The sequence below is a fragment of the Salvelinus sp. IW2-2015 genome, linkage group LG14 (assembly GCF_002910315.2).
Source record: "Salvelinus sp. IW2-2015 linkage group LG14, ASM291031v2, whole genome shotgun sequence".
Taxonomy (NCBI): Eukaryota; Metazoa; Chordata; class Actinopteri; order Salmoniformes; family Salmonidae; genus Salvelinus; species Salvelinus sp. IW2-2015.
In genome coordinates this window covers 37,988,996-38,004,816 of record NC_036854.1, presented here as the reverse complement: position 1 = coordinate 38,004,816, position 15,821 = coordinate 37,988,996, and the positions used below count along the sequence as shown (strand labels likewise).

Here is a 15,821-nt window from a genome sequence, read left to right as displayed (position 1 = left end):
TGTACAGATTCTCATTTACTCTCCTTTCCATAAAGTTTAGGCTACTAGGCAGGTTATCCTAGTGGTTAGAGCGTTGGGCCAGTAACCGAAAGGTTGCTGGATCGAATCCCTGAGCTGACAAGGTAAATACCTGTCGTTCTGCCCATGAACAAGGCAGTTAACCCACTGTTCTCCGGTAGGCCGTCATTGTAAATAAGAATTTGTGCTTAACTGACCCTCCTAGTTTAAAAAAATAAAAAAAAAAAGGTTTTGAATGTAAAAAGTTTTCAGGTGGGATTGAATTACTGTAGATCTCCTTTTTAAAAACCATGCGCCTTTCTTTCACGTTCATCACACTGTGACCCACAATTAAATTCACCGACCTTTGGGCTGGCTCGTAATGAGCCCTGGCGTGCAAAGCAGGTCCTTGAGAAATGGGAGTGATATGGAAGGGGATATATCCTGGAGATATGGCGCCATCTGCAGGTCATATAGCCCAGCTACAGTATTATCACCAAACCAGAAGATGGTGCTGAAAATACAAATGCATCTGACAAGATAAAGACCTAATGGTTTCAGAGCCAATAGTACCAAGTTTAATGGTAGTTTGGATAATCAGGAATAAAATCGTTTTAGAAAACAAGCAGCTGTACACACAGAAATGAACCTCACAGACAATAAATACAATCAAATCAGCATAGCTTCCCACAGTAGCCGACAGGGAAATTCAACATGGCTATACAACTAGACAGAARAGACAGAGAGAAAGAAAACTAGCTACAATTCTGAATAGGCCTACGTGTCACTACAAAACCAGGAAGGGTATCTTAAGACGAAAGCAAAATGGAGTACACTCAAAGGTTTGACAGCAGAATAGTCTAAAAGCATCCATTTAAAAAGACTTAGCTGACTACGGTTTTACTTTCACTTTAATAGACAGTAGGTGACAAACGCAACTGAGTAGTATGAGTTTTGAAAGCATGATCCAAATAAAAACAGCCCACTATGGTGCAAAGCTCTACAGTATATTAAGTCCAGACAGATGTACTGATAGTGGTTTTGTCATCTTATTTTGTTTTATAAATACTCAACGGAAGTGTTCTTTTTTGACCACCAAATCAAACAGAGCATATTATCTAAACTTAAACGGCTGGAAATAGAAGGGGGAGGGGGATCCTACAGTTGGCCTGGTTTAAAGGTCAACATCCCTGCTGGGTTGCTCATCCATCTCCATCGCATTTAGCAAATCATTCTCTGTGCAATTAAACCTATATTAGAAAGGCTGAGAGGATAGAACCAAAGCACCATACCTCCAGCGAACCCTTAAAGCAAGCCACTCGCTGSATAATGTGTGCACCAAGACGTTTAAACTGCACTAGAAGAATCTAGAACCGAAGCACCTCAAAACACATCAAACAGTGAAATCAAATGTGAAATCAATATGATTATGATGGAGAATCTGGTATATTAGTCATGTGATGAAGCATTTACTGCAGTTTTGAATGGGTCTTCTTGGTTGTTGTTCTTTTTATAACATCTCAGTATCGAAATGAGGAATGTAAAACCTTGTTTTACAGTGTTTTGCTTGCTTGCTTGCTGCTTACGAGGTCCAGCGCCACCAAGCCACCTTCATCCTGTCCCAGACGGCATCTATAGAGTCAAAAGCTGGGCGGACATCCAGGATGGAGAATTCATAGGTGTTCTTGTTGATCTCTCCGTCGTAGTAGTCGATCACGTAGCGGACTTCCTTCCCACAGCGGTCCACGATCCAGTCATGYCGGTCAAACGGCAATTCATATCTGTAGAAACAAATTTACGTAAAAGCATATCAAGGCACTTCCACTTTCAAATTAGCATATTATGTTAACGCTTCAAATCAGAATCTGCACAAATAACTTCTTACACACACATTTTAAAGTAAAAAAAAACTCTCACCCCATCCAGTGACGCATTCGAGCCCTTGGGGAGAACTCCTTAGCTTTGCCACCAAACCGTTTCAGGGATGGACCGCATGGACATTCCCTAACAAGTAACATGTCAGTGGGGAACAGGTCATTTTTTTACATTTATTTCCCCATAAAAAAACTACATTTTGTAACAAAGTAAAAGAGGTGCTACTGGATCTGGGGGCCAGACGGGTTATTGATGTGTCAGTCTGGAAGGCCTCTAAAATGATGTAATCCACGATTAGCTTAAGTATTAACTATGACCAACTATGAATAACTAAATCCATGTTTAACTAAAGCACTTGATATACTGGCTCTGAAACTGTTTCGTATTTTTTCTACTCACCCGGCATGGAGGGCCTCCCACTTAAGAATCTCCTGCCATGCTTGCTCGTTGTTGGTGTTGTGGATCTTGATGATATTGGACATGTCCTGCTGACCCAGTTCATCTTCCTTCCAGCGCCACCTGGTGATGAGGTTAACATGGCTGGTGAGAAATATAACCTTTCTGCTGTTTTAATGCTGCAATATGTAACTTTTTGGGTGACCCCACATAGAAATATGAGTTATAGATCTGTCATTCTCATTGAAAGCAAGTCTAAGAAGCAGTATATCTGTCCTATGTGTGCCATTTCTTTGTTTCCCACGCTCAGGTTTAGTTTTTGCGCCTTATACTTRCGGTTTTGTACACTGAAAATACAATCATTTAGGTTATGGAATGGATATTTCACAGCAGTTTAGATGGTACAATGATTCTCTACACTATACAAACTGAAATTAGGCAAACTATTAGAATTTTAGCAAACAGGAAATGAAATGGCGGAGCAATTTCTGCGTAGTGCATCTTTAAAGGACAGAYGTGCTGAGTGATTAACTGAAATTGCAGTTAAGTTCTTTTTCGGTGAGCTCAATGCGCACAAAGCAGTTTCTCTAGAGATAAATCAGACCAGTCTGAACTGCGCGATGTAGTAGGGAGTTGTAGTTTCCAACAGGCCAATATTAGACATAATTGTCACATTTAATGCATTAAACTAACTACAATGAGCATAATCCATTGCGCATCTACTTGTCTGGTCTGTGTTTCTTTTACGCCTGCTATGGAAGAGAGAAGAATGTGCAATGGTGAGGTGATAMAGAGAGCAGTTGTTGCTTCATGAGGTATCTCTACCTGAAAATACAYYATCWAAGTGATTMATAGTTGGTATTCAGCAGTKKTAAAAGTATGCCTTATTTACGTTGAACTACAAAATTGTGATTTTGTCAGACAGCATAGGCAGCAGCTCTATAGAGATGAGATGATGACTTGGAATTGAATAACAGTCATCAAATGTAATATACACAACAACTGAAATATTTATTAAAGTAAAGTAATGTGAATAAATGGTTAATAAGTTATAAGCAGTAATGGGCAGTCACTACCATCATGGGACTTTTAAAAATTGTTTTATTCTGTGTTACAGTATTCAACCCACAATGCATTTAATGTAAAAAAAATAATAGAAACCTGTGATAATTTGTATATGGTCGAACCAAAACGACTGCAAAAAGCACTAAATGCTCAGCACTAAAGGACAGTGCTATACAGTGTCGTCTCCTGCTTCTGGAAAGCAGTGTTATGTATAACGAGTATTTGCATGTCTACTAAATAAGACAAAAGAAAAAGTCAGACCAAAACACCTCACAATGTGTTGGCAGATAGTCAAGACACAGCACTTCAATAGCCCAGTCTATATTTTATAGCTTACTATTCCATCATTTTCAGGAAACAAGATCTGCTCAATTGTATCCTTTGTAAAAACTACATTTTTGTAGCAAAAGTTAGGGTATCCTTACCCCTTTCTGAGCATGGCGTTCCAGAACATCTGTTCCGAGGGGTAGACCCAGTTCTTGCCCGTTCCGGCCCGGGGGATCTTAGACTCCTCTCGGTTCACTGGTAGAGGGAAGGGCTGGTCTGGGGCAGGGACCTGGTTGGGTGGAGGCATCTGGACAGAACATGATGATAATAACATTAGCCAACATGTTTAACCTTGGTCTCTTTATCAACTTTTATAAAGTGACTTTTCCCTTCACTACTCTAGTTGAGCACCTATCAACCAATCAAATCAGCTGAAATCATGGTGAGAAAAAAACACATGATCTACAGCAGCCATACTCAACAGCGAGACTGCCCCAGAACGGGGGCTTTCAACTCTCGGGCTTTCAACTTACTGCTGGTGAGAGTTGTAATAGTAGCACGCAGAATGTGCAATTTCCAAATTTGGTAGTAAATGGCAGTTTTCCTCTTAGAGACCTACACTTCAAAAGTATGTGGGCACCCCTTCAAATTAGTGGATTTGGCTATTTCGGCCACACCCGGTGCAGACAGGTATATAAAATCCCTCACACAGTCATGCAATCTCTATAGACAAACATAGGCAGTGAATGGCCCGTACTGAAAAGCTCAGTGAGTTTCAACATGGCACTGTCATAGGATGCCATTTTTCCAACAAGTCAGTTTGTCAAATTTCTACCCTGGTCAACTGTAAGTGCTGTTATTGTGAAGTGGAAACGTCTAGGAGCAACAACGGCTCAGCCGCGAAGTGGTAGGCCACACAAGCTCACAAAATGGGACCGCCAAGTGCTGAAGTGCYTAAKAATGGTCTGTCCTCAGTGGCAACACTCACTACCAAGTTCCAAACTGCCCCTGAAAGCAACATCAGCACAACAACTTCGTCGGGAGAGTCATGAAATGGGTTTCCATGGCCGAGCAGACACACACAAGCCTAAGATCATCACGCGCAATGCCAATTGTTGGCTGGAGTGGTGTAAAGCTTGCTGCCATTGGACTCTGGAGCAGTGGAAACGCATTCTCTGGAGTTAAGAATCACACTTCACCATCTGGCAGTCCAAAAGACAAATCTGGGTTTAGTGAATGCCAGAAGAACGCTACCAGCCCGAAAGCACAGTGTTAACTGTAAAGTTTGGTGGAGGAGGAATAATGGTCTGGGGCTGTTTTTAATGGTTCTGGCTAGGCCCCTTAGTTCCAGTGAAGGAAAATCTTAACGCTACAGCATATAATGACAATTCTGTGCTTCCAACATTTTGGCAACAGTTTGGGGAATGTTCTTTCCTGTTTCAGCACGACAATGCCCTCGTGCACAAAGCGAGGTCCATACAGAAATGGTTTGTCGAGATCGGTCTGAAAGAACTTGACTCCCTGCACAGAGCCCTGACCTCAACCCCATCAAACACCTTTGGGATGAATTGGAACCCCGACTGCGAGCCAGGCGTAATTGCCCAAATCAGCGCCCGACCTCATTAATGCACTTATGGCTGAATGGAAGCAAGTCCCCGCAGCAATGTTCCAACATCTAGTGGAAAGCCTTGCCAGAAGAGTGAAGGCTGTTATAGGAGAAAAGGGGGGGCCCAACTCCATATTAGTGCCCATGATTTTGGAATGAGATGTTCGACAAGCAGGTGTTCACATACACAAAAGTATCTATAACCTGTCCGAAATGTCCAGTTGATCAACAAGCCCATGTTAGGCTAACCAGCTATCTAAATCTTGTGGTTATCATGGCCAGATTACATTCCCAGGGGCCTCGACCCCCATWGATTTTTTTGTTGAGTCACTCAGGGATTATATAAGACATGGCAAAATGTGTAGAATTGCAGGAAATAAGCTTTAAAACTGCAACATTTTCTCTCCGTGAACAAGAGGGGTGTAGCATTTTGAACCATTTGGAGTTATGAGGTGGGGGTTTGTTACTACTCTGATAAATGACAATATCCTCCTGACCTTTGCCACCTAGGACATTTGCCTGAGTGTACATTCTGAACTAGAAGTTGAGTACCCCTGCCCTACAGTTCCACTGGTAGCAGTGAACAGTTAACAGGGAACATGTACATGCATTATCATCATACTGACCATGTTAGTGGGGTCAATGTCAGTCTGGCCTTGTCCAGCTGCTGCTGCCTTCATAGGACACTCCACAAACTCATAGGCCCGGTCCTGGTGCACTGGCCCTGCTGCAGCAGCAAGCTTCTCTTCTGTAGGGGCAGCAGCAGTAGCCTGGTGCATGGGGCACTCTGATGGAGGGGCAACTGCTGAGGGCATTTATGGCAAAACGAAAGTTAGAACACAGATCCAGGGAATAGGAAAAGGAGTTGTTCCTTGTCAAGTAGGTCACACAGTCAGGAATAACTCCTTCCCCYAAGAGAAAAGCTTCACGTGATAGATAGAGGATGTATCATCCTCAGAGGGAAATTGTTACCACAACCTGTCAGACACAACAAAGATCAACCAACACATCAATCACTACACAGATTACAAATTGTATACTATATACTTTGGAGAACCTTCATCTCTTGAAGGTTTTGGCATTCAGGTGCAAAAAGGCACCTCTGAGCACTTCTACAATGGGCAAATATATATGGAAAGTTTCAATCAAATCAAAAGAGGTGCTATGAAAAAGTGTTTGATTTAAAATGGATTTACCCTACTAACAATAGTACATGGTAAGCAAAGCTCAGGAAAAACTCAAGAAAAAGCGATATAGACAGGCAAGCTATCGGTCCTGGTGATGAAGCAGAGATGGAGCCTACCTTTGACTGGTTCCTGTGCCTGGTGCATAGGACAGCCCCGTGGTGGGGCCACGCCGCCAACAAACGCAGGAGGGGGAGATGCCATCATAGATTCGGCCTTGACTGTGGGTGGAGCAGGACTGGACATAGTGGCACCCATCCTGGCTGACCTGACCTTGTCCAGAAAGATGGGCTAGAGGACAAAAGTGGTCAGACGTTTAGTTAGCTAGCTGAATCAGTCTAGTCAGCCAAAATACTATTTAACTTCTTGATAGTACAGTCGTTTACTWGCAGCTATTTTTCTGTCTCATAAATGATAGCTAGTCTGGAGAAAGGATCTAACTAGTTACGTCAGCAAATGCAGTTATGTCGCTAGCTAGAAAAAGCCGAACTTGTTACAAAATAGMGTAATTCAGTTACATACCTATAAGATAGCATTAGCTGCTAGCTAGCTAGCACCTTTTCAATTATGTGTTTAGAAATAGATGTAACGTTACTGAAAACAAAGCGTATCACACCGTCGGATATGTCCTCACTGTATAGTTTACCAATCTGATCAACATAAAGAGTCATAAGAACAATTTCCAACATAAATCACCTACCTGGGTCCTTGAAATCACTGGCGCTATATCACCAATGTCAACGTGCGGACACGTTTCCCACAATGCAATGTACTTGGCACATTGGTTGTTCAATCGGTTGCTGTGTTGCTCCGCAGTTGTGAAACAGTACGTCTTCTTCTTCGATGAGGTTTAACGGCGGTTGGCATCCAATAAATGTTGCATTACTGCCACCTACTAGACTGGAGTACAACTCCCTTATACGTTGCTTGAATTATATATATTTTTAAATACCCTACAATCTAACACTACATTCACAAAAAAAAAAAAAAATTAACACCACCCTACTCCATTATTTAAATCTATTTAGTGCTACCTCAGGCCAACAACCTGAAAGGATGGGACACCACCACTTAACACACCCTGTAACTCTTCTGATGTCAAGTCTTGAACACCTAAATACCTCTCTGCAGCTGCCACCACAACTTCAATTTTCCTCGATTTACATTCCATCCTTGTAGTAAAGTTGATAACCATTGCTAAAAATGCACAAAATCCAATCTAACTGAAAAATATATCTGTTGTTGGCCTATCCCTCTGTACTGGTACAGATCTACTACTCACGCCACTCCTCTCAGGATCCCTCCCCCTTGACCCATCTTCCTCTACTTTCTTCACTACATCAGCATATTCTGCACTACTCTAACCCTGGAAACCTCAACCTGCCTATCTCGCAAAGAACATTTCTGATTCCCCACCCCATGGGCACCCCTACAATTAACACATACCACTACTTTCCCCAATGCTACACATTCCGTTGTCTCATGCCCTTCTGCACACTTCTCACACCGAGGAACCTCCCTCCTACACACTGCTGCCACATGCCTATCAGCTTGACACCTGTAACAACGTAATGTATTCTGCACAAAAGCTCATACATGATAACTTACAGTTGAAGTCATTAAAACTCTTTTTTTCAACCACTTCACAAATTTCTTGTTAACAAACTAGTTTTGGCAAGTCAGTTAGGACATCTACTTTGTGCATGACACAAGTCATTTTTTCGACAATTGTTTACAGACAGATTATTTCACTTATAATTCACTGTATCACAATTCCAGTTGGTCAAAGGTTTACATACACTAAGTTGACTGTGCCTTTAAACAGCTTGGAAAATTCCAGAAAATTATGTAATGGCTTTAGAAGCTTCTGATAGGCTGATTGATATCATTTGAGTCAATTGGAGGTGTACCTGTGGATGTATTTCAAGGCCTACCTTCAAACTCAGTGCCCCTTTGCTTGACATCATGGGAAAATCTAAAGTATTCAGCCAGATTTTTTWWTTTTTATTTTTTTAGACCTCCACAAGTCTGGTTCATCCTTGGGAGCAATTTCCAAACACCTGAAGGTACCACGTTCATCTGTACAAACAATAGTACGCAAGTATAAACACCATGGACCCACGCAGCCGTCATACTGTTCAGGAAGGAGACGTGTTCTGTGTCCTTGAGATGATCGTACTTTGGTGCGAAAAGTGCAGATCAATCCCAGAACAACAGCAAAGGACCTTGTGAAGATGCTGGAGGAAACAGGTACAAAGCATCTTTATCCACAGTAAAACGAGTTCTATGTGGACATAACCTGAAAGGCCGTTCAGTAAGGAAGAAGCCACTGTTCCAAAACTGGCATAAAAAAACAGACTATGGTCTGCAACTGCACATGGGGACAAAGATCATACTTTTTGGAGAAATGTTCTCTGGTCTGATGAAACAAAAATAGAACTGTTTGGCCATAACGACCATCGTTCTGTTTGGAGGAAAAAGGGGGAGGCTTGCAAGTGGGTCTTCCAAATGGACAATGACCCCAAGCATACTTCCAAAGTTGTGGCAAAATGGCTTAATAAGGACAACAAAGTCAAGGTATTGGAGTGGCCATCACAAAGCCCTGACCTCAATCCCATAGAAAATGTGTGGGCAGAACTGAAAAACAGTGTGTGAGCGAGGAGGCCTACACACCTGACTCAGTTATACCAGCTCTGTCAGGAGGAATGGCACAAAATTCACCCAACTTATTGTGGGAAGCTTGTGGAAGGCTACCTGAAACGTTTGACCCAAGTTAAACAATTAAAGGCAATGCTACCAAGTACCAATTGAGTGTATGTAAACTTCTGACCCACTGGGAATGTGATGAAAGAAATAAAAGCTGAAATAAATCGTTCTCTACTATTATTCTGACATTTCACATTCTTAAAATAAAGTGGTGATCCTAACTGACCTAAGCCAGGGAACTTTTACTAGGATTAAACGTCATGTGAAAAACTGAGTATAAAAGTATTTGGCTAAGGTGTATGTAAACTTCCGACTTCAACCATATATATCCTAACATCACTTTGTCGGGCAAAGACTCAACATCAAAACTCAAAAGAACAGACAATCACTATGTTTCACCACTCACAGCACCCTGTCTGCGTCGCACCGAATGACGAGCATCACAAACACCGGGAATCTTACCCTTCAGTTGGTCAACTTACACATTTACTGCTACCCCAGTAATCACACCTTTCAATGGCACCCTTTTCTTGAGAGCAAAAAAATGCAAATGTCTTGCCCCCATTCGTTTAACACGGGACACCTTCTCCCTCTGACCAGCAGAAACACAAACAATTTCAACAAGACCACTTCTGGTTARTCTCACCGATTCCACAGCACCCAACTCTGTTTTCACCCACCATGAAACCACAAAGCGATCAGCCAAAAGGCAAGYGTCCACTTTTTCCAAAAATGTCACTCCTACTGTCACAGACTCATCTTCATCCTGACCCTGGGTGCAAGCCTCGGGCTCAGAGAACTTCACCACAACTACCACCTCCGATACTTCGACCTCATTCCCTTCCATTTCTCCTCCTGTCTTCAGCTCACTCTGCTTACATTTCTACCATTCTTCTTTAACAAACCATCTCCCTTTTTCCCGCAATTTTTAACTGACTCAAGCTCACCCTCTTCCTCCCTCTCTCTCTGAGATCTCCTCTGCCTCTTCCTTCGTATTCCAAGTATACGTCTCCTTATGATAATACTGCACTTCTCCTTACAAACATCTTGTTCTTGCCTTTTCAAGGGACGCCATTTATCCGGCTGTCACAATCTCTGTACAATCAGCATGAACCCCTCAGGATGTACAGCCACAAAGTCATAGCCCGTATTCGTAAGCGTCAAAACCGTGGTGTATCATGGGTAAATTGTGACTGACTGACTAATCGATAAATAATATTGAGTAGTTATTTAGGATGTAAGGGGATTTGTTTGCGAGACAGTAATCCTACCAAAGATGGTTTAGTGTGTGGTCCCCTTCCTACTGTAAATTATAATTAAAGCCAGAGGAGGTGTGGTATATGGCTAATATACAACAGCTAAGGGCTATTCTTACGCACAACGCAACGAGGGGTGCCTGGATACAGCCCTTACTGGTGGTATATTGGCCATATACCACACCTCTTCAGGCTTTAATTATTAATAAGGGTCCTTATTGCTATTATAAACTGGTTACCAACATAATAAGAACAGTAAACATGTAATTCTATTCATACCCTGTGGTATTGACGGATATACCACTGCTTTCAGCCCATCAGCATCCAGTACCCAAACTACCTGGTTTGTAATAAAATCAATAGTTCTTTTTCGTTTTTGTAATGGATTGCCAGATGACCTATGGGAACTCCTTCCTGTTCACACAATGTGATTGAGTTGCTTATTAATGTCTAAGATGTTTCCAGTCACAGCACACCCTTACTGTACCAACGTGACCTGTCACTGTAACAGCCGTGTTTTATGTTGATACCATTCCACTGATTCCACTCCGGCCAACCTCCTGTGGCTACTGGTCCTCACTTGACCAAGTCCACCAGAGCTGAGACTGACAGTCCACGATTGACTGTGCCAGTCAGATAGCTTCATCTTGGTGGGAGTTTCGAGCCTGGACCTTGATACATATTTAGGCGGGAGTCTCAACCAAGAAACACGACGGGTTGGAACCAATGGTAAGTGTAACTTTATTTTGAAACATCCGAAGCCTAAACCGAGGCAATCAAAGCATACTCGAGACACAACAAAACAAACAAGGCATTTTTTGTTACCTTTTCTTGGAACACACTTCCCTTATGTAAGACAACAACAACATAGCATGGCAGCAACACATGAAAACACAGCATGGTAGCAACACAACATGACAACAACATGGTAGCAACACAACATGGCATCAGCACAACTCCCAGCCTTAGATGAGCACACATGTTGCATTCTTTGCTTGGGAGCTGAACATGCTCAACCGGCTACACAGGGTAGCAGCTTTAGAACACAATGCTCAAACCAAGAGCATTGAAATCTCAACTTGCACGTTTTGAGGGCGAACCCTAAAGATTCTCATCAGATGAGTCTCCCAGAGATCAATGATTATTCAGAAAGCTCCAGGTCTAATGACGGGTCTCACTTCCCTCGTGATCCACTGCTCAATAAACGCCATCGCCTGGGCACAAATCTCAACGCGGTGAGATGTATAAGGAGCTTCAGTCACTGGACAGTCATATGTCAACCATTGAGTCGGCCCTCGAGCACATCCTTGCCAGCTTTCCCCCGCTGGTAACAAACCCAACCCTACCTCTGAACGAAGTGTGGTTGTTGAATCTTATGACACAGACTATGATCACTCTGATGATGATGCTATGTACCACAGCTCTAGCACTATCCAGTCTCAGCCTACTGGCCTGGCAGTGATGGTCGACCAGAAAATATCTACGTCTGAAATCTTCGAGAGGGCAAGCAGGAACCTCATCGCGGAACATGCACCTACTGCCATGGCGTCCACATCCACATTTGATTAATTCAGTTCTTCAAAGACCGACATCCATTCCGTTGTTCAAAGACTTTGTGCATGAGCTCCAATGCACTTGCCAAATGACAGAACCCATGCCATGCCAAGCATGGTGCAGATGAGAATGGTTTTGGCCATTTCCCCCATATGGACAAATAATTTGCTTCACTTGTTATGCCTGTTTCTCTCTGTCACAGTTCGGACCAAGAGCTACCTAACAAACTATGCAGGGCATCTGATCGCTTCCTACGCAGGACACATGACAGCACTGCTTCAGCTGCAAGGCTTAGCAATTCAGCAGCAATACTGGCCTTCTATCAGAAGGGGCTTCAGGAATGCATCTCAGCAAACTATGATGCTGAGACCATGAAAGAACTGTCTACAGTTACAGACCTGCTCATCCAGTGCCTTCAGGGCAATGCTCAGATGGTTGGGAAATATTTGGCAACACTCTGTGTTGCACGACACCACCTATGGTTAAAGCAGTCCAAGCTCCCTGACAAAGAGAAGTTTCCACTCCTAGGTGTACTCATATCACCTGGCCAGACATTTGGCCCAGCAGCGGCCCACCTCCTCTAAGTGTCTAAGGAGGACAGAGAAGCACAAATGGAGCTTCAGCGCCTCATTCCAAAGCCTAGAATGCAAACCATTACTCCTGTCCCAGGGCCCCAACTGGGATACCAAGAAACCAGGCTGAGAATCACACTGCACCTGCTCAGGAGTGGAGCAACAYACACTCTCAGCCCTACCGAAGAGGTTGAGCGCAGCATCGCACAAGAGGCAGAGGTGCACCATATGCAGACCGCATCCCCTCTGCACCACAGCAGGCAGAGCCTCGGTCCTGATGGGACCGACTCTCTAGTGCAACACCGTTTCCTCAAGTACCACCTTTCCAGCTAGAAAAGGTCAATGGCCAACAAATGGGAATTACGCACTCTAACACTACCTACTACAATTTTATCAGCTACCACCACACTTCATTGGTGTCTTGAAAACAAATGCTCGCAACCCTGCTCAAAAGCAGACACTCCGCTCAGAAATCTCCTTGCTCCTGGAAAAGCTTGCAATCGAAAAACTGTGGGTTCTACTCAATCTATTTTCTGGTGCCAAAAAAGGCCAGAGGCCTCCGTCCGATCCTGGACCTAATGTGCCTCAATCTTCATCTTTCAGCACTTCCCTTTAAAATGCTGACAATCAAAACCATCCTTCAGTTAGTACAACCAGGTGATTGGTTCACCACAGTTGACCTGAAAGACGCATACTTTCATTTTACCATTCTACCAGCACACAGAAAATACCTGAGATTTGCCTTTGAAAAATATGTTTTTCAGTTTTGTGTTCTACCCTACGGCCTTTCGCTCGCCCCTCGCGCTTTCACAAAATGCATAAGCGCCGTACCAACCCCCCTTCACCAAGCAGGAGCCAGGGTCCTGAACTATTTAGAAGCACACACTTCGGCACACACATCCAGGGTCTCACATCACCTCTCCGAGTTGGGACTAACAATGAATTTGGAAAAGAGTTCTCTGGTCCCCACTCAGCGTATGCACTTCCTGGGCTTCATGCGAACAACACTCTTCAGAAAGAGTGGTATCTTTGACAAATTGTCTTTCAACATTAAAACTGATAAAACAGGTGACTGCGTTAGAGTCAGAGGCTCCTGGGCCTCCTAGCTGCTGCAGTCCATGTTGTAACATTTAGCTTGCTCAACATGCGGCCAATACAGCGCTGGTACAACAGACACAATCTACAGTTTGTCCCAGAAAGGACAAATACAAAAAGCTGAGTTGATGGAGAGCAATAKAATGGTGGCGCTTAGCACTTCAAACTCCCAGTGGAGTTCTCCTAGGCACAGGTCACAACTGGGTGACTTTTACAGCAGATGCCTCCCTACAGGGATGGGGAGAATTCTTGAACCAGTCAGGGGTCCATGGTGTATGGTCAGCACCATGGACAATGGCTCACATCAATATACATTTTGACTTTCCTCCAGGAGCTTTTTGCAGCAGTGAAGTCCCCATCTACATTGGAAGTGTATATAGCAATCATCTCTATGGGTCATGACCAGATTGCTGCTGCATCACCAGGGGCACACCCTCTAATATCATAATTCATGAAAGGAGCCCGCAGGCTACGGCCCCCCAAAGCCTCTTCAGTACCCTCATGGGAGTTAGATGTTGTCCTACAATCACTGATGAGCCTACCATTTGAGCCCATCTTCAATTGAGCTATGTGAGCTCTCAGTCAAGACTGACTTTCTATTGGCTATTGTTTTCAGGAGAATTACATGAGCTTTCTGCCCATACTTCATGCCTCACTTTAGCAGAAGATGGATCTAAGGCAGTGCTTCAGCCAAATCCAGCATTCTTACCTAAGGTGCTTTCATCATCACATGCTATCCAGCCGGTAATCATAGTGGCATTTTGCCCGACCTCCCCACTCCTCACAGGAGTTGCATACACTCTGCCCGGTTAGGGCATTGAGTGCCTATCTTGCTGCAACAAAAACTGTTCTTCAAACAGAACAGCTTTTTGTGTGTTATGGGGAGAACACCAAAGGGTGCGCTGTCTCAAAGCAGAGACTGGCACATGAACCGTGAACCTTGTACATACTTATCAACCATCAGTGAGATGGGTGTTCTAAACAAAGGCCTTCCACTCTTGGTGGTGTTGCACCCAATTGAAGCCTAATGTTGTAAGTTCTAGCTTTAAGCTTGCTTGTGTATATGGTTGTATACCACAGTTGAAATGATGTGTTACCCTGTTGAGGAATTATATTCTGTTGCATCCTGTGGTAGATACAAGGATGTCACAGGGACTCATCTGGACTAAATTAAATGGTGAGTTGTCCCACTCTGTTGTCCGAACTACCTCTTTGGTACAGCCTCTCATAGGTCGTTCGGCGACCCGTTACAAAAACGAAAGAGAACTTTGGGTTACGGATGTAACCTTAGTTCTCTGAGTAGATTAATGGGTGGCCAAGCTTTCATGCCGTTCCTCCACCTCCGTGGGTTCGAGTGAAGTAATTTTATAGTGACAGGTCACGTGGATACAGTAAGGATGTGGCATGACCGTAAACATCTTTGATAAAAGGTTCCCATGGGTTGTGTGGCAACCCATTTCTCTACACGGAGAACCAAGGTTACATCCGTAACCCAACGACATCTATTCATGTACTTAAACCTAACAGGGCCAACATATTATTTGCTTAAAAGTGTCAATTGGGGTAATTTTTGACAAATAATTGGTAAAGATTGCAAAGAGACACTGAATGTCAAGTAGTAACATTTATTTATTAAGCTTATGTAACAAGTAAATTGTTTAAATTCCCCAAAATAAGCATAGATATATTTTAAAAGTTACACACATTTATAATCSAATTTCATGTTTCAAAATATGTTTTTGTATGTTTTTCAGATCAAAATAGATATTTATTTAAATTTCATCCATTGCCGCTTGTTATAAACATTTGTCTGTTATTCATTAAAAGTGTTGTTTCTGCGTTGCTCAGAGGTAGAACATTTGGCGATTGAGATAATCTGACATACCAGAATGACCAGTGGTGTAGAGGGTATACACAAGTAAACACATTTCTTGCCCAACAGTTTACCCACATTTTGCAAAAAAATAAGTGTAACTCTTTTCACTGAGACCAGTGATCAGAGTTTAACCAGCTACTGGCCACCGATATGGGCGATATAACCAACAACTGTAACGATGTATTTGAGAGACAAGTGGTCATTGTGCAACTTTATTTATGTTCTCAATTAACATTGGAGACGAAATATAGTTTACATGTTGTCAACAATCTAAGKCAAAACGGTCTGCTTTGCCCCATAGTTCCGCACGCGTCGGATTTGTTGCGAAACAACTAACCCGTCTATATGTAATCTGGATGGGATTCCAATGTT

At 43.1% G+C, this 15,821-nt stretch overlaps 1 protein-coding gene across 2 annotated transcripts; it reads right to left on the bottom strand.

The window, feature by feature from the left end:
- Nucleotides 1-552: 552 nt before the first annotated feature.
- On the bottom strand, nucleotides 553-7,200 carry hccsb (holocytochrome c synthase b). 2 transcript variants are annotated; one of them, XM_024000371.2, is made up of 7 exons: nucleotides 7,091-7,200; nucleotides 6,510-6,681; nucleotides 5,833-6,011; nucleotides 3,759-3,907; nucleotides 2,272-2,391; nucleotides 1,915-2,001; nucleotides 553-1,778 (listed from the first exon to the last, which is right to left on the bottom strand). In XM_024000371.2, exons 2-7 carry the CDS (start codon nucleotides 6,646-6,648, stop codon nucleotides 1,580-1,582), a joined length of 873 nt encoding a protein of 290 aa, XP_023856139.1. In that variant the 5' UTR covers nucleotides 6,649-6,681; nucleotides 7,091-7,200; the 3' UTR covers nucleotides 553-1,579. The 2 variants fall into 2 exon arrangements, with proteins under 2 accessions (XP_023856139.1, XP_023856140.1); XM_024000372.2 differs by having other exon boundaries at nucleotides 5,833-6,008.
- Between the last annotated feature and the right edge of the window lie 8,621 nt (nucleotides 7,201-15,821).